General features: G+C 42.1%; 2 protein-coding genes across 3 annotated transcripts in view; one reads left to right on the forward strand and one right to left on the reverse strand.

Moving 5' to 3' along the window:
• The window catches only part of col4a2 (collagen, type IV, alpha 2), a 67,958-nt gene extending 55,505 nt beyond the window's left edge, over window positions 1-12,453 (reverse strand). For both annotated transcript variants that reach the window (XM_080477862.1, XM_080477861.1), the window contains exons 1-3: window positions 12,225-12,453; window positions 11,897-12,017; window positions 11,755-11,806 (exon numbers count right to left, since the gene is read on the reverse strand). In XM_080477862.1, coding sequence (XP_080333988.1) covers window positions 11,755-11,806; window positions 11,897-11,934 — 90 coding nt within the window. In that variant the 5' untranslated portion in view covers window positions 11,935-12,017; window positions 12,225-12,453. The remainder of the gene's footprint in view (window positions 1-11,754; window positions 11,807-11,896; window positions 12,018-12,224) is intronic.
• A 75-nt stretch (window positions 12,454-12,528) lies between these two features.
• The window catches only part of col4a1 (collagen, type IV, alpha 1), a 43,297-nt gene continuing 36,087 nt past the window's right edge, over window positions 12,529-19,738 (forward strand). Inside the window, exon 1 of the mRNA XM_080477865.1 lies at window positions 12,529-12,762. Coding sequence (XP_080333991.1) covers window positions 12,688-12,762 — 75 coding nt within the window. The 5' untranslated portion in view covers window positions 12,529-12,687. The remainder of the gene's footprint in view (window positions 12,763-19,738) is intronic.

Below are 19,738 nucleotides of genomic sequence, written 5' to 3' on the forward strand. Positions count from 1 at the left end.
AATAGTTCAACACTGAGCCGAATCAAATAATCAGGAGTAGAACAAACATACACACTGTACGTACAGAAGCCGGAAAAGACAAACATCAAACATAACCCCAGTTTGTGTTGGCTTGAATATAACTGAGGCATGTCTAAATGTCCCAAAGGTCTCTATTATAGTGATAAAGGAAAACTTTGTGGGCTCTAAAATGGGTTTAACTTCTCACCCTCATATCTTCTTTGCATTGAATTCTGCTTTCCGCTCCGTCTTGAAAGGGGAATTTCAGGGTGTGTTCACACTTATCAGATTGCTGCAATTAAAACCAAATCTGTTGCAATTTATTTCTAAAAAGTGTTAGAGCTATGGAGGTATTATTGGTGAAAAAGGTTTGAGCGCTTGTTAAAAGTGCAATTAGTAGTTGTGTACCGTGAATTTGCAGTGGCAGCTATGCTGCTTTCCAAACTCTGGTGCACAAGTGAACCAACACCGCTTCCAAACAGCCTCTGTTGCGCTTCCAATTGAAGATGAATTCAAGTACAATCCATGTTTGTAACAAAAACCTCAATGTAATTTATTAATCACACTTTAATTTCATATTTAAAAAATTGTCCTTTTGAATTATATAGAACTTGGAAACATAATTCATCACAGCTCAGTCAGTTGTTTGTGAGCTGGATATTGCATATGTTGATATTGTGATGATATGATTTTTGATATATTGTGCAGCCCTCCTTGCAACTAATTTATGCTCTGTGTAAAGTATTTGTGACATTTTGGCATTGCATCACATTTAGCTTAGCACACGGCTTTGTTGTCCAAGTTATATTACATTTGTTACGGAATATGTTTGAGGGATGTTTAAACTATGAGTGTGAACACAAATCGAACTGGATGGATGGATGGATGGATGGATGGATGGATGGATGGATGGATGGACAATCTAAATCAGAAAATGGCTTCACATTTGTGGACAGTGTCAAACTGAATGTCTCTGTGAGCAATTATAAACCCACAAAAACACCTTTACAAAACTGAACAGAAAGATAAAAGTAAATCCCAAAACAGAATGACGAGTTATCTTAAGAAAAGTGTATGAGACATTGGAGCCCTTTATTTTTTCTAAAATTTACATTTTAAGATAATATCTTGACACTTGTGTGAGGAAGTCAAGTTGAGTTTGAATTTTCTCTATTTGCTTAACAAATCGACTGCAGATGATCATGTGATTTATCTAAAAATTATGCATAACTTTGCTTTTTAATTTCCTAATTAAATTAGTTTCAATTAAAACATGGGGCGATGACAATTGCTGACGTTAAACTAAAATATCAACTGTGTAGTCAGCTTGTCTTCTGATATTGTGACTTTATCATAACCACGACAACCTTCGCCACCTTCACATGGGGCGGTTGTGAAGGGGAAGGCCGGAGGGAGCAGGACGTGACTTTGAAGGAGAACATGACCTCGAGCGGAGGGACCTGAAGGAAGTGGAAACTCTTTCGGCGCTGCTGTGACTCCGGTATAAACATGGCTCTGTTTTCTGCCCTCGACCTGACACACTTCGACCTCCTTCGCTCCTTAACTGGCCTCAGGTCAAGCAGACCGTCAACTACCGCCTCCCATTGGGACACGCAATCAGGGCTTCCTGCTACAAACTGAGCTAAATCAACCTGGGACTAAACCCTCTTGTGTCCTGGACCTTGCTACAAACAGGCAATCTGTCAGTCCTTGTTATGCTGACGTTCCTGCTGCTCACCCCTCTAATCATATGATCAATGGCATCCAGATGGGAGGATTCATTCAGTAGAGTGGGCATGTGAAGAGCCGTGCTTGCTGTTTCAGGGCTGCTTGTCAGAAGACAAGAAAAGCCCAACATGAGGAAAATGACAACTGGCCAATGATGAGAAAGGAACTAATCAACCTGTTTATCAATGTCAATGTCACGATAGACACACATCCAAACAGTTTATTGTTGCTGTGAACCAGTGTTGTTCAAGTTACGGGAAGTTTGTACTTTATGGCAGCTATTAGATACTTTATTTAAGTAAGAAGCGGTCATAGTTATGTGAAAAGAAGTGGCGTTACTTTACTAGTCACAAAGCAAAAAATAACGAATTGCTTGGAAATGTAATGTGAGCTTAACTTTCTCTCTTAAATATAATGTCTTGAGAGTGTACACATATTTATATTGCCATGACATGCACTGCGGGCTGCACAGTGTGGTAGTGCATGAGTACTCTTGCACTGTGAATATCACTTTGAGTCCAGGTTAGGTTATGGGATCTTTCTACGTGAAGTTTACCAGAATTATCTGTTTCATGTAAAATATGCATGAATGTGGCTGTGTGGGTGTGTTCGATTCCTGCTTAGCTGGCATCAGCTCTGAGTTGCATAAAGAGGCACATCACACAACTGGATGGACATATTTATCGGGCACTTTGACACACATGTAGGTCACATGTTTGTGTATGTGTGTGTGTTGTGTCTCAAAATGATGAGCATAAACTGAAGAAAAGCGAGAGAGAGAGAGAGAGAGAGAGAGAGGTTGGGGGGCGAGACAGGGGAGATTGGACACGGTGGTGTTATCACAAAGTGCACATTTAAGTTTGTTAACATTCTTCACATGGCAAGAAGTAATTCAGACTAATCAATTATAAACAGCGAGGATTGAAATTAATAGTCCTTGAGTCTCTTCCAGTGGGATAAAAATGTCCAAAGCAGAACGGTGAGATGATGTATAATGACTGAGAGTTTCTGGAGGGTTTATATCACCTGTGAGATTGGACAAGTTGGAGCCTCCAGTGAATCCCCCACAGACCCTAAAAATCCAATTATCAAGAATGACTTCAGAAACCGAATCTCTGTGTGGGCACCTGCTGAGGCAAACTGTCGGAGATAATTTTGTGAGAAAAGTTTTAAGCATGTTCTTTCTGTAAACACAGCTGAAACAATCCTTCCAACTGAGCTCACCGAGGAGCCTCACCTCCGCTGAGGAGAGACAGACGACCAGAGACGCACGTGCAGGAGTTGGACACGAGGCGGGGGAGGAAGACATGAGGCGAGAGTCGAAATGTGAAGAAGACAAGCTGAGCAAGAGGAAGACGGAGGACGGAATGTCTTCCAAGTGACCCTTTTCAGAGAGAGATTGAGCGAGAGTGAAGGGACAGAAGACAGGGGAGATATAAACCAGCGGGCAGAACTTGGCTATAAAAGGAAGTGAGGGACAGAGCTCAGAGACTGAAGCCTGGGAGGACTGGGAGGACTGGGAGGACTGGGAGGATTGGGAGGACAAAGAGTTTGGAATTTTTTCAGCGCAGCCTGATGGGACCCCTGTGTCCCTCCATTAATCACTGCGAGATGGAGAAAGGGCGAAGGACGGGGGCGGATATATATATACAGTATGTAGGGATTTTCCATAGAGAGCATCCATGATGAAGTTACTTCCGAAACTTCATTCCAAGTTAAATAAAGTGTTGCGATGCTACTGATTCTCACTTATGGCTGGTCAACAACTGTTTCAATCAACCTGTAAAGAAATAAAATCAGAAAATACAAAGTTTCTTTAAGAACTGTCATTCTGCCAGCACTAATATTCTTGAAGAATTACATTTTTCTGTATGTTACCAAGGGTCAGAGATCACAGAAAGGTTTGAGATTCTTTCTGCTCTCTGAGGATGTCAGAATTTGTATTTAACTTAGAAGGCTGCTGCTTCTGTATGCTGTGAGACTGGGTGTGTCCACCTGTGTTTGACTTCACTTTAATGACTCCACATGTCAGGGATAGTAGAGGGAGTCCACATACCTTCTCAGAGGCAGTCTGGAGGGGCTTGAGGAAAATGAGAGTTGGTAATAACTGCAAAAACCCATATGTGCTGTAAGATCTGTGGATATCGGCGTGGACACATGCCTAATCCACAGGTTTGGATCAGTTCTGGTGTAAAGGATTGCGCAATCTGAGGGGAGGTCCAGCTTGTAGCAGATTTAGTTTGTGTATCTCTTTGATATTCCAAAAGTAAATATGCAAATTTGCCACTAAATACAATTAAAATGATACAAAACTTACTTGTGCATATTGGTATTGAAACATCAGAGGTGTTTCCTTTCATGATTGTTAGTTTGTCACTTTCCACAATGATAAGTTAGGCTCTGCCTTACTTTCGTCCCTCGACCGCATGTTCCTGGTACAGAAACACTTCAAAGATTAAGGCTAAAAGTACATTTGAAATGGAACTATGCTGTTTATAAATTGAGGGCGAAGTCGAGGGAGAGTTTGTGCATATGAGTGTGTACCAGGGCAACGGTACATGTGTGCTCTGTGTCTGCAGGCTGTCACACATGACTGGGAATGAAAATGGAGCATGAACAGTGATTACCCACCAAATCACAACACTTGCTTTTCCTTTGCCACAGCTGCCTCGAACGTATTCATCACTGCCGTGTTTTAAACAACAATGTCATTAAAAGGTTGTTACGCCAACCAAATTAATGATGGAGTCAGGCGAAGCAGAAGCTCATAACAGTGTGCTGCATGCAGTTCAAATTTTGGTCTCTCGAAAGATTTTGATGAGTTTTCCTAGCGTTTTTTTGTCAGCCATTGTGCCCACTAAATTGCATCTGCAGCAAGACTAACATCAGATTATTTGATGGGAGCTGTTAGTCAGCTGGATTTTTTATCTTGCAAAATAAATGAGCGTGACTCAGAATTAAAAAAAAATCCCTTCTTTTATTTATTATCAGGTTTTTAGCAACCTGCTGATTATGCTCATGTCACAACCACTCATGGATCAGTACAGTACAGTGGTTAGTACTGTTGTCTCACAGGAAGAAGGTTTTCCAGCTTGCTGGCCATCACTTCTTTTCTGTGCACGTTCGGTTTGTGTTTGCGTACGTTTGGTCTAGATACTCTGGCTCAAGCTGTAAATCTACTGATGCTTGTTAGATTAATAATTGACTTTAAATAGCTACTGGTCGTATGAGAGTGTGTGATGGCCTGTTTTTGCTAATCGGACCTGGGATGAACTTGCAACTCCATGAAAATGTCTCAATGAAACAAAACAATGGCCAGCAAGCTCTTATATGTCACATTTACATTCATTTCCCTTTTGGTTATTGGTTCATGCAGAGTATGAACAACATGGGGTTTATGATGCGAGTATAAATCTCTCTAAACTCTGGACTAGTGGAACTATGTGGGGTCCAGTAAGGCTGTAAAGAAACTCTTGACACATTTAACTCCACCCAGCTTCCTTTTCCTGTTTAGAGAGCTTCTCTGGATGATCTATTTTCTCTTCACACAGTTCTGCACTCAGGATGTTTCCCGTAAAGTTCAACTACACTAGACCTGCAGATAAACACAATCCACACGCTCTGCACGTGTGAGAAAAAAAACCCCAACCTAGTTAATACAAGAAATCTTTGAGGATCCCACAAGAAACTGTAGATAAATCTTGCACAGATTTCCGCCACTAAAAGTCACTGTGTTCGTTAATGTTCCGAATTGTACTGGTATGCTCATTCAGGAAATGTGTCCACCAATGGGGAAAGCAGCCAAGCGCACCGGGTCTTTCCTCAGATTTACAATGAAAAGCTGTAGTAACGAATCAAACAATCACCACCAGAAAGTCACGTTTCATAAAAAAACAAAACAAAAAAAAAACACTGCTGAGGAAACAATATTCAAGCAAACAAAAGACACACGTCCTCAACATCCACTACCATGTGAGTACACACGTACATGCCAGTTTATTGACACAAATGCTGTACACATATAGAAAGGTCATAGGGTTTCTTTCTGGGGTAAGGCCAGGAGCTGAGTGGAAACTGTGTGGCATCTCTGTTTCAGCCGCTCTTTGCGCACACAACACACACACACACACACACACACACACACACACACACACACACACACACACACACACACACACACACACACACACACACACACACACACACACACACACACACACACACACACCAGTGACAGGGAACCCCCACACATGGGCTTCTCATCTGAGGCTTTGGCTTCCTGCATACCAGCACAATGGGCTCTTCCCTTGATTGTTACAGCCCCTTCAACTCTCCGTGTCAAACCCACGATTTTGGCATTGGATGTGCTTGCCATTTTTTCTGGCCTTATCATAGGCAGACATCTTCCCGTTGGCCCGGACGCACACCTTCCTCCACCATAAAACAATCCCATTTGAGAGGTCAGTCACGTGTCTGTTTCCATTTGGTGACCCCATCATGCAGCACTCAATCACAGTGAACGGCAAACTTATGCTTTAAACATTCCCGAGGACTGTATTTCCATCCTCTGCATTTATGTTCCTATTCTCTTATGGATATTCAAAACACACACATTTTGATTCACTTAATAGTCATGTGGCTGTGGCCCTGCCAAAAGCACGCATACAGAAACAACATTCATCACAATCATCCACTTATAGGTGAAAAGAGGGTAATTGCTAAAGCAGACGTTTCTGCAGGCCTTCCACGTTCTACAGTAACCTGTGGCCAAGTATGTCTTGTCCATGGTCGGAGATCAAAATCCCACACGTCACACATCCCCTGGCCGCATCGCTCCCTAATTCCACTGTACTTGAACACATCTTGAAATATATTTGAGAATCAAAGCCTCTCCAAGGGTCCTATATGAAACATCCTGTTAACATTACTGTTTCAAGAGCGTTCCTTCCACTGCCAGCGGACACTGATAAACGATATTGCTGTGAGTGAGATGGGGAGGGGAGGGGACGGCGGTGGTTAAATCCATCCACCTCACGCATTTGTTGACTTTAGGTTTTAGTTTTCTAACCAAAAATTGCCGACTCCATGTGGGATTGGCCTCGTTCAAACAGACTCAAGGTCCTTTACTGTCGAGCAATTCAGTCAAATCAGGTGCAAAAGCTGATTTTAAGTGTTGAGCGTCCGTCGATCTATTAAGACCTGAAGTCCCATTTGTGTCCATCCCTGAGTGCTCGTTTGAGGGGTTTGAGTGCTTTTCCCTGTGGAGTGTTTATCCACAAGTATTTCTTAAGATGGCAATGAATTCCACTGGTTATGGGTCATGGCATCTTATGAATTTGTTCCCGTCGGAACTATAAGGAGAACTGCATGTGTCTGGCTGCACATATTAAACACCCAAAGGAGCAATAAAGCAGTTATCGGTGTCAATAGTAGAACTTCTGAAAGCAAGGTGGGAAAAAAAACAAACAAAAATGGAGTGAAGACCCAGATTTACTTAAGGCCTCTGATATTTGCTTGTCGAGTTTACAAGTATTCCCTCTGTCTGTGAGGACTTTCCACAGGTTCTCTGGATTGCTAAGTAAAGGGTTAGTTGGTAGTAGAAGGGGGAGTTAGTCAAACTAGTTCTGACTTCACCCAGCTGGGATCGGCTCAAGTTCCTCAAGCCCCCTCATGTCTCCTGCCCTCATGTCCACTGATGAATGAGACAGTTTAGTTAATATTTCAGCTACAATTCAATCAGAACTCCAACCAGATTGTTACTGTCTTCATGATACAATGTTGGCATTTAAACAGTTGGTTGATGAAAATGTCTTGCTCTTTTCCCAGATTTCACCGAAATGTAATCAGAAAACAAAAGACACATTGATAGGTAATGACAATAATTAATCCCCAATGGGCATGATAGATGGCCCATAGCAACAACCAACACAAAGAGGTCCTATGTTAGGCTTGGAACAAAGTTGTGTACAGGACATTCAACATAGACTTGTTACAGACCTGTGCCTCAATATAAATGCATATTACACGTAGAGGGAGATGCAATGTCTTCCAAGCTCTGTGAGGGGGTGGGTGGGTGGGTGGGGGGCTTTCACTCTTTGGAAACTCCAGTTTTTGATTGATTCCTTCAGACCCTTTATGAAGGCTCAAAATAAGAAATCTGTGGAGGGCCGACCTGGCCAAAGAAAATGAAAGCAGAGAAATAACATAACGGGAGACCGTCTGACTAAATTTGCACTTTTGCACTTGGTTGTAAACACCCAAAAATGGCAGCAATAACTGTGAGAAGAGAGAAATAAAGTTGGGTTACAGACGTGTCTGAAGTGCTTTGCAGATGCTGTTCAGTACATATCAGATGAAACATATCAGCGCCATTAGGACACGCAGACTGCATTGGATGATCACACTGTTCAGAAACCTTTTCACCCAACACTTCGCTATATTGCAAGTGGAGGAGCGACTTCAAACAAATTTCTGCAGCTTTTCAAAGGAGACAATCCAACTTTCACAATCATTATATAAAGTGACTGGTTGGCTGTGTTTCGGTGAGAAAGAAGCCAGTGTCTCTTGGCTCTTTATCTTTTCTATGATTTTGTTTTGGGGTGACAGACAGAGCAAGACTGTAAATTACATTCAAGAGAGCTTAAAAATATTGATCACATATATAGTGTATTTTCACCACTTCATAAAGCACTGTTAATCACATTCATCCAATGATACAATGTGCCTTACAAGGTGTTTCACCTCCATTCTATGTCTCAGCTGAGGACACTGAGGCATGTACAGGGTGACATGGGACATCGGACCACTGACCTTGAGATTAGAAGATGACCCACTGTGCCAAAGGAGCAATGTACCAATGTAAGCTATTTTCATCATGTGATGTGCTTTTTTTCACCGCCTCCCGGTGTCATATTTGCCATAAAATCTTTATAAACTTTTAAAAACTTTTGTAGTATACCTTTGGCTCTGACGCCTGATCGCAGAGGCTCAACTCAGTGTGCTGGGTACGTGACCTTATGGAAACCTGCTTGTTTTCAAGCTGCATAGTGTTGAATTATTAGAATTACAATTTAACGGTCACATAAAAATACAAGAAAACACAGCTTTTAGTAGCCAGGGGAACTCCACACGTATAACGTCACGAGTAGAATGATGGTGGGAAACATTTGTACAATGGTTAGTTTCAAAAGAAATGAAACAGCCCCATGGGTCAGATCTGGATTTGATGCTAAACAGAAACATACTTTCCAAGAAGCAGTAAAGATGAAGAAATCCTGCATCAGATGGGAAATATAGGCATGGCATGCTCTTGGTTACTGTTCTCCATTATGTTTTTTAAAAGACAAAACATCCTCAACCACCTCATTACCTGCGGCTCAAAGCTACTGAAGTGAACTCCATGTGCTGTCAACAAACTCTGCATAGTTCACAGATGGGAATATTTGACCTTGAAGTCAAAAACTGGCTGTTCATCCCACACAGAAACTGAAGCTTTTCATGTTTTTTCGCAGGTTGTTTGTTTAATCGATGCAAGCTGTTCCTCCGTTTGACAGTTTGCTTGAATACGAAGAGCACATGGGTTATAACAAACTAAAATTAGCCTGAAGTCTCCCAGCTATCGCTGCCTTGGAGAACAAGCTACACAAAACACAGAGGCGCTGAGCAGTGTCACACACTTTTAATCAAGCCCAGACCAAATCTGATAAAAGCAGGAGACAATGGATCCCTTTCATTGCACAGGAGAAAAAAACTTTTCATCCGAAAGCCTTGAGTATGATATTAAAAAAAAACTTCAGGCAGCCACAAGACATCCAGTACAAGCTGGAAAACACAAAACTAAAACAGTTTCATGCGCTGCATGTTGGCAAACAGAAACAAAGTGTGAGTCAGAGTCACAATGGTGGGCACTGAAATGCCCTCATCACCCCTACAAAATGATTCTTCTGAGCTGAGAGTGAAGCCCTGATTGTACACGCCAGATTTCAACAATATGCAAAGGTTTCAAAGTACAAGTTAGTGGACAGTCTTCCCAAATCTTAATCTTAATTTTTATTTTATTTTAGTATACTTTGACTTTGCAAGTGTAATTTTGACAACCACAGAGCCGGCAAAGCCTTGGCCCCCGGTTGTATCTCTGGGCTCCAACGCATTCGGTCCCAGATCCAAGTCAGGTATAACTACTCAGCAAACAACCAGTGATTCTGGAAATTGAGGAGATTACCAAAACATAACCGGTGTGATTATGCACTATTAAAGTGCAAAATATCTAGATTCTTCTCTATAACAACAACAATAAGGCAAATTTAAGTGGAAATGAGAGTATTGTAAAAATGTAGTTAAATTAGCTAACAAGATGAACAAAAATGACAATCTGTACAAATTTTCCACCATTCAGCTGATGACATCTCTGATAGGAAAATATGCAATAAGACCAACTGTCACTGGGTCTCTGCTTCAATGCTTTGCTGCATGAACTTCTAGACTGCACCCTGAACTACGACAGTTTCCTATTGGATCAGAGCGCAACATCATGATACACAAACCACACAATGAAGCCTTAGGTTTAGTTCTCCAACACACGTGCAGTCTACACAGTGACTCTCATGTAGTCTCAGATTTTGACCACATTTGAGGTTTTGTACATAACGCCGGACCGCTGAGCACGTGGACGGGTGATGATATTTGCATGATTTAAACTCGTCAGTCCAGAAACAAACAGGAGGAGTTGGTTTGAAGAGTCAATTAAGTAGTGCAGTTGCTCTGATTGTGTTGGACTGGCCAAGTAGCTGGCCACAAAAAAATTATAGATTCTTCCTAACTTACCAGTTTAACAAACTTTATCTGTATCAACCTCTGAGGACACAATATATTTATCGAAATGCTGTATTTCAAGAAAGAACAGAATAACCAGGGGGAACATTATTATCCCCAAAAATGTTTTTGAAAGCTTTTATCAAGATGACACTATTGACGTATTGATGTGAAAAGGATTTTGGACTCCTCAGATGTAATATATGAATAGAACAAGATCAATCAGGGCTAATACGCGTGTGGAGAATAAGCACCTCCAAAAACACTTCAAATGGACAGACAACTATGTGACTGTTTTGATGAAACACAAGTAAACAGTATATTATTGGCCTCAAGTCCAAAATATTATTAACTGTGCTTTTCAGTTTAATTTAAAAACAATGCTGTAGTAGAGATTTTTTGGTTGAGTCTAGTCAGCAGCTGGACTGTGGGAGGAAACCAGAGTAAACTCAGAAAAGTCATGACCGCACAGGGAGAACATGCAAAATGAAGACAGAAAGGCCCCAAACATAAACCAGGTATATTCTTGGTGTGGGACAAGAGCGCTGACCACTACATAATTATATCCATCCATTAATCTTCTACACAGCTTGATTTAAGTCAGGATCGTGGGAGTGCTGATTGCGGGAGGAAACCAGAGAAAACCTATGCACGCACTGGGACCGTCCTACTATGAGGCAATAAGGGGAACCACTCCACCACCCTGCAGCCTGTGGTCATGAGACCTTGAACGTTTCATTTAACTGACAAGTTCCTGTCAGAAAATATGAATATGTGCAATCAATCTTAAATTGGTAAAAGTTACTTTGCAAAGCCTGACAAACTTGTATAATATGTCACCCTGCCTCCAGAGGCCAGGACCTCAACCCCCTAAGTCCAGGTCAGGGGGCCAAGTAAAACACAACATATCCCCAGCGGATCCTCCTTTTTTTGTTTGTTCAACGCTTCACATGTCCCCATTTTACCCGGAAAATCTGCGAGATGAGTCATTTCACAGGGAACTGTTTCCAGTTTTGTTTCTGTTTACCAGCATGCAGGAGAGACACCCTGACTCAGACACGCCCACTGCATGCAGCTGCTGAGCAGCTCCAACCAAGACTAGCCCAAACCGATAACACGATCGGCTTTATTTCAGCTTTAATAGTCTATAAACTGCCGTTTTCATGTGGAAGTTAAAAAAAACAACAACAACAAATGAACACAAATGAAACTTACTGCGTGCACTCCCGAGGCGAGGATGGCGATGGAGAGGCACAGAAGCAGCAGCCTGTTGAAGAGAATTGCAAGAGTTGAAACATGCAGATTAAAGAATGTGATGGCACTATACAGGCGTGAGGTTTGCTCATATTGTGCTTACCTCTGATTGCTCTGTCCTCTGCTGTGTTGTCCTTGCATGGTCCCACTCACGCGGACCGCTAAGTGAAGTCCCACGCTGCAGAATTAATTGTAGAGACTCTCCTACAGCATGACTACCAGACCTGAGACACACCAAGACCCCTCGTGTTAGCGATTACTCTTAAATCATGAGTCCACGCATTTCATCCACGTGTGTGTCTACACCTTCATGATTTTAATTTTTTTTTCTCCCCAGAATATTTTTCTCCACATAAATGTGTGACGTCACATACATTTTTCGGGGTATTCCATTCATTTGCGATTGCTTTACAAGTCATGCGTAAACTTACAGTCGCTCCTGTCCTGCGCGCAAAGGTTCGGTGAAGGAAATCGGTGTCGCGAGAGCCAAGAGATGCTCCTTCTTCCCGGCCTGAAAAGTATCAAAACAGACACCTGTGGCACGATAGGAAAAACCTCCTCGAATTATCTTGCAAAAGCACAAAAATAGCACCGAGTAGTCCCTCTCCTTACCGAGAAAAGCCAAAGTGTTTGTTAAACAGCAAGGTTGACTCCGTTTGCATGGGCGAGGGTGGTCGTTTTGGGGAGGGGGTGTGGTGCAGCTGAAACTAGACCAAGTTGCATTGATCAGAACTTCACATCGTCTCGGACAAAGATGCAGCTAAACGTGGCGCGGTTGCTCTGCCGATAAGACTGCGAATTACCTGAAGAGACAGGACGAGAAGCGTTGAACAGGTGGCTGTTTGGCGCGCACCGCTCCGCACGACGCACGCTTTCCACCGGCGCACCGCCGAGATGCTCTTACCGTCCGCCGCACCGCTGCTGCTGCTGGCGGCTCTCTATGCAAGTGTAGACCTGACAGAAGCTGAGGTGAGTGGAGGGAAGTTTTCTAACTTTATCACAGTAAGCCCTTATTAAAATATTGAAGCGAAAACTTTCTTTATGTGTAGAAAGTCACTGTTTCATGCAGTTCTTGCGTAACCGGCTCAGTTGTGTCTTACAGGTAATACTGTCACAGTCCATTTTCATGTGTTTAAAACGTTTATTTCACCATTACTGAGATGTACACTTTTTCCGACTGATTTTCGTGAGATTTTTTAAATTTTATTTATTTATTTTTTGGAGAGTCTGGTGAATTTTTGCGCACTTTTTCTTGTTGGGTTCTTGACTTGTCATGCTGCTCTGAGCAGTGTAAACTGGGTCTAATCCCAGTCCTGCCTCCTCCGCTGCTGCTGGAAAGTAGAACGGGAGAGGGTGGGGCAGCAGATGTACCCCCCCCCCCCTCCCCCTCCCCACTCTCTCAGTGTATCTGATCATTTTTGGGGTATGTTTAGATGATCAAGTATAAATACACCTTCAAAGGCGTCTCATTGTCTGGAGTTACTGATCTATTACACATAAAATACAAACTGCTCATGTCCAATGCAATTGTGCTTAAAGTATTAACTATTGATGTTCCATCAAAAATTAATAAACAAACACCAACACATTCTTAATCATTCTTTTAGAACCTTAACAACTTCTGTGGCTTGAGATATGTTGCAGTCCAAATTGAAACCCGACCTCTATGAGAATGAGCGTTTGTTCTTCTGTAAGGACTACTTGTGACTAAAGCTGAGCGCTCCAATACTGTACAAGCTGGTCTCTTGTTCAGTCTCTGCTGACATATTCTGCAGCACCATAAAAGCTATTGAGAATAAATCAGGTTAATAAAACCGACATGTACTGTCAGAAGCACTGATGTTGATCTGTTAATTTCTTCACTCTTAAAAAGGAATTGCCACAGGTGCACTGCTATTTTGTGAACTGTACTGGGTTTGAGTTGCTCTTTGTGTGACGCTCTCATGTTCTCCCTGTGCATGTGTGGCTTTTGTCTGGGTGCTTCTGTTTCCTCCCACAGTACAATTATATGACACGGTGGTAGGGCCGCAAAGTATTATGTGAAGTTATCATTACTTGATATCAATGGTAACCAGTGTACCCTGACCATCCTATGGTTCTCCCACCATTGACAGTCCCCCACAATCCTAAATTGGATGGGAAGTTTTTTCTTATCTAAGAGTTGGTGACACAAGACTGGAATAATGTTGCCATCACACCAAAAGGACATAAAGAATAATGAACATAGACAGTATTTCAAGTGAACTGACTCCACCCCTTACAGTATGTGGCTCTTTGATCCATTGGATTTCCCACCCTTACTGACAGGCTCTGTTTATTCAAATTTCTTTGGAGACGTTATGGAGTTATAAAAAAGTTTAAAAAAAGGAAGTTTGACAAATACAAGTTTCTGAGCTTTACAAGGTGGTACACTCAAAGATTAAGGCTTTGAAAATATCCAAAAGGAGATTGGCAAACATGAATGGAGGAGGAAAAACTTGTTTGTGACTTTTTTTGTTTTATGATTCTGTGTGTTAGAATTTAATCCCAGGGTGGGGAACCTGTCAAACGTCACCCTGCCTCACGCCAAATGTCAGCTGTGCTTGGCTTCAGATCCACAACATCTGGACAAAGAGGATATCTGGATGAGATGGTGTTCAGGCTTGTTTGGGTTTTTGATGACGAGTACCACAGTGGTCTGGGGCTTCATTTCAGAGGGCGAATTGACTTTCAGTCAAAACCCCGAAGACGAAATAGTTGAGGGGGGAAACAAGCGGTTAAGCAGCTTATTCGAGCCCACAGCCGGGTAGTGTGTGAAGTTTCAAAGCAAATTACCTCCTCACTGGGGGGGCCTGGATTCATCCTGCTGCCATTCAGGTCTCTTGTAGCTGGAATTAAGCTGCACACCTTGTTTATGAGGACAGAATCAAAGTCTTACTTTTGTAATGCTGGACATTGGTCCCAAAATCCATCTAATCAAATTCATGCTTTCCAAATGTAAATGTATTTCCTCCATGTTTTCTAGCTTTGAGCCATGTTTCTTTGATGTTTCCTTGCCCAGATATTGTAATCATCAAAACAATCCTCAACCACCTTATTATTCACTGTAATCTGCAATTCTCCACTCAGATGGAGCTTTGATTCAGGAAGCTGCGTGGGATAGAAGTGTATGTTTTTTTGAGCCAGCAGATCAAGTTATACAAACCAGCTGAAGCTACTTTGATCCTGAGTGAGCTCAGAGTTGTAACGCAAAAAAACACGAGACAGGCACACAACATCTGGACGTGGATGACGACTGAGGAGGTGTCGATCTGGCTGAACATCATGTCACTGAACTTGACGGCATCAATGAAATTGGAGTAATTCTACATTGTTTGGAGTCACTGAAGGTTATGATCCTTGCAGGGCTCACATCCATCCAAACCACAGTGGTGTACAAAATGGAGATTTCCTCCACAATTACACACATTGATAAACGATTGAGCCATTAATCTTCTATACCTGCTTTATGCAAATTAGGTCTTGTGGGCAGCTGGATCCTCTTCAAGCTGATACAAGACAAAGAGCAGGGCCAATGCCACACACACCCACACACACACACACTCCGAAGAAGTGTGTTGCGGTTTGTTGGAGCAGGTCACCTGGAGAAAACCCACACGTCTACAGGAAGGACATACAAACTTCACAGTAAAAGACCCTCTTGGTTAACCAAGTTTGAGACAGGGACCATCTTCCTGTGAGATAAAAGCTCTAGTCACTGTTCTCTGCACTAAAACATGTAATGTAGAATTAATTCCAGCTTGAAGGGCATGAAGTCAGTGCCTTGGTTGTGGTGCCCAGATCTTTTATCTTCTTCTCCATCTCCAGATGTGATGATGAGTTTGTTTGGGTTTCTTCACAGTCACTGCATACATTTGGTTAATCTAAAGATGTATCGTATAAACACAACACGGTCCAACACGTGTGCATGCAAGCACTGGTTACTGCAGTAACCCTGCTGCCTACGATGGGTCAGGCTGACTTTAGAAAAGTTCTAATAAGAAGATAAGATATTAGATTGCCCCGTTGTTATTCCCCTGTCCAGTAAGGAGAACAGGTATTGAACTTGAGTGAGGACCTTTGCTCCGGGTTGTTTTGTTTTATTGCTCGATTTGATTCTCAGTACATTTCTCAGCTGTTTCTTGAATATCAACAGAATAGAGTTTCTCTCCCCTGGCGGTCATTGAAACTGGACATTATGAGTCATTGGTAGCTCTTAGGAGCTTTAGGGGGAGGATGAGGAGAAAAAGGGCAGATTAGTAGATTCCTGGAGTGAGAGTTTGTGTGTGGGATGGTAGATGGAAGGATTCTCAAATGTCAGTAGCTGGTGGGAAAGACACACTCCTCCGTCCTGCTCCTGGCTTGGCGGTAAAGTTCCTGGACAGGGTGCATCCCAGGGAGGATAAACCCAACTCCCAGAGGAGGAGGAGGAGAGGGCACGAGGAGATGTTAATCCTCAAGCAGCCGCGAGGAATGTTTTGTTTGTTGAAAGCTGAGAATCATGACTGAGACTTGATGTGTAGGTGCTGCCGTCTTGGAGTGCCGACAGGGCTGCTGGTAGTTTTGTCTGGGCCTCATCCTATAGACCTGCTAGACCCCCCCTCCTCCTCAACAAACCTCCCCCGCAAAGACAGCAGCTGACTCTGTCACTGCAACTGACCACCAACCAAGCATTGCACCCTGGGAAGGTACAACCTGTGTGACCCCTCTCCTTGTAAAAATGCCTACATTTGGAATAGCTGTGATCATGTTTGAGTCCCTGTTATTTTGACAGGCGTCTTTAGGTAGCAGAGATAATTCCCCCCTGACCTTGTTACTCAAGTACTGTGGCAGGTATGCCCCGTTTTCTGCTTGTGTGTGTTTCTCCTTGTGTGTTCCCCGTCTGTGCCAAGTGAGGAGGCGATTAAATAAGTTGGCTGAGCCGTGTCAAAGCCCTCTTCAATTAACTTGTGGCCTGAGCATTGTCGAGAAGGCGCTCCGTTCAGATTTCTCACTTTTCACACATTAAACACTTCTTTTGTCCCACGCTAATAATTCCTGCACTTTTCCTTCTTGAGGCTCACCTCAGATAGTTTTTTTTTTTTTACACGGGTTACTTCCCAGAGGGGTCTTTTTTTTTACATGGAAGGCACTATTTAGTCATTTCACTGTGAAACCGGTGAGTCATAAATGTCATTTGCGGTTAGGACGGAGATGGTGTAATGGATACATCCATCTGTCAGGGCGGTGGGAGGTGGAGAGTGATGTAGGGGAAGGCTGCTACAAGAAGGAGAAGAGGAGGTGACAAGTTATGAGCCCCGCGAGTGGAGGAATGTGTGTCGGAGCCAGAGATGATGCCCCGTAGCAAATCTTTTAGTCTCACTATCTGGTCCTTGACCTGCACTTCCACCGTCTACTGCCAAATAGCCCAACCCGTGGACAAGTGATAGTATCTTCAGATTTATTTCCTCAAGTTTGTTTTTCTTTTTTCAGCCTGAAAGAAAGTGTTGGCTGTCTCTATCCTCTTTCATTTTTGTGTGTCTTGCTTTAGATGTAAAGGACAGATGTGAAACTGAAGGACAGTGTTTAGTTAAGGGTTCTGCACGCAGACAATGCATGATTGCTCTATAATAATCCCTCCAGGCAACGTTTTGATCTGTGAATACTCTTCACGCATGTGGTTGTGTGTGTGTGTTGGGTTCAGATCTGAAAAGGTAAGAAAGATGCCACATTAGATGATTTGATAGGCAGATTTTGAGCCACGGCGTAGTGGCCGTCCCAAATTTGGTGATAATAAGGCGATAATAAGGCCTTCAGCTGTTGACGTAGCTAAAGTCCACTGAACTTAAAGTTGCTCATCATGGAGGGCGAACAGCTCACACCACAACCTTAACAGCACTGGTTCATGTGAATTGGCAATTGTCAGTGTCTAAAGTTTTCAGAGACTGCTTTACTAGTGAAAAGTGAAATCCAATCACAATATACATCCTGAAACTAAAATTTTTACATATTCTGCATGATTTTGATCAGTAGAAATTAAAACTACACGCAGACGAGGCTGATAATGTTATGTTTGTTTGTAACTATGACTGGAAGGGTTGGGATTAGTGCTCAGCTAACATTGAATCAAATAAACCACACATTTGTCTTTTCGGAAGATTGTTTATTCTACTGTAATTGGACCCTGTATTGTCTGGGTTCAGCACACTCTGTAGGACAAACATGTAATGACTCTCAAATTAGTCAAATTTGACAGGAGGGTAATATATGAGTGGGGGCCTTTTTCATTGCAATTATGAAAATTTCCTACTGTTTGTTAAGTTCAAACAGTAGGAAAAAAAGGTCCAAAACAAACATTTTCTGAAAATCAAGCTCATCTTTACAAATCAGTTAATTTCTTGCATGATGATGATGATGATGATGATTGAAATTGGATGGATATTAAGGTAGAAGGATGTCTCAACCGTTGATGTTTTGACTTTAATTTAGTCTGTTTCTTTAGAGGTACTTGGTCCCAACCTCCAAGATAACATTTAATGGAAATCATCAAGACATCAAAGATAGAAGCAGAATGACATTTTGCTTGTTCTCATAAAATGTCCATCCAGATCAAATAAAGATTAAGTCGGACCTGACCTACGAGAATAGTTTGTGCTGTCTCGTCACCGTGGAACTGAATGTTCCTGAAACAGCATTACTTCAGCGAAAAAATAAATCATATATCAAATTAAAAAAAAGGTTTAAAACAATTGTTTGATTTGGTCTAATGACATTGCTACAGGTTGTTTCAGGATTGAAACTCGGGTTGGATTTACGTCCATGTTGATCTATCATGCAGGCCAAAGCCACCAACAACGAAATCAGTGAGATTAAACAAACCAGTACTTCTAGTAACTAGCAGCTGCAAGCAGTTAGTCATTTTCCGTAACTCGTACAACACTGGATAAGTTACAACATGTTCTCCTGATGTTAATGACTCTTAATTGCCCAATGAATGTTATCCCTGCAATATACAACTTTAATTAAGTCCACAGACTTTGAAAGAGTAGAATCAGAGAGTCACTGTATGTGACTGATGAAACACATGTGGCAGTGTGAGGAAATCTGAGAGAAATGAGCTAAGACATAACACAACTGGTAATGTTCATGGTGCAAACATGGGTCACTGCCCTTCTGACAACTTGAACTTTTCCTCCCCAGAGACACATGCAGTATTTCAGACTTTTGCTAAATAAAAAAAAATCTCTTGAATTCTTTTATGTGTAAATTCAAAGGTCTATGACCCAAAAGCCCTCTGGTAAATATAAGTAGGTAATTATCAGCATTGTCATCACACCTATGGTTCTGTATTGTACTGTGAAGTGTTTTCAACATCTTTGCAAAGAACATCCATCCATCCATCCATCCATCCATCCATCCATCCATCCATCCATCCATCCATCCATCCATCCATCCATCCATCCATCCATCCATCCATCCATCCATCCACCCATCCATCCATCCATCCAGCCATCCATCCACCCATCCATCCATCCATGCATCCTGTGAGCCTCTACAACTAAACTCTGAATTAGTAGATATATGAAGCTGTTGCTCAGAGTCACACCTTGTAATTCTCTCTGGTTCTTCTTATTATTACATCGCTCGTTACTAAAGTTCAACTTTTATCCTAAAAAAAACCATAGACAATAACAACAAACAAAAGATACACTAAATTCTGTCTTTTTTTTCAGAAATAGGCAACGTTTTGAATATGTACATACAGTAAAATCCAGATATACTCAGCATGTGATGAGTGAGGGAAAAGGCTCATCCGTGTGGTGGGTCGATTGAGTTAAGGCGGCTGTACAACTGAGCGGGGCACATGCTTCATGTTTGTCTCGTGATCGATTAACTGATTATTGGTTGTACCAGAATGTGCTTCACGTTTTGTGCGCAAACAATCTCA

This window comes from Lipophrys pholis (genome assembly GCF_963383615.2).
Source record: "Lipophrys pholis genome assembly, chromosome: 13".
Lineage (NCBI taxonomy): Eukaryota > Metazoa > Chordata > Actinopteri > Blenniiformes > Blenniidae > Lipophrys > Lipophrys pholis.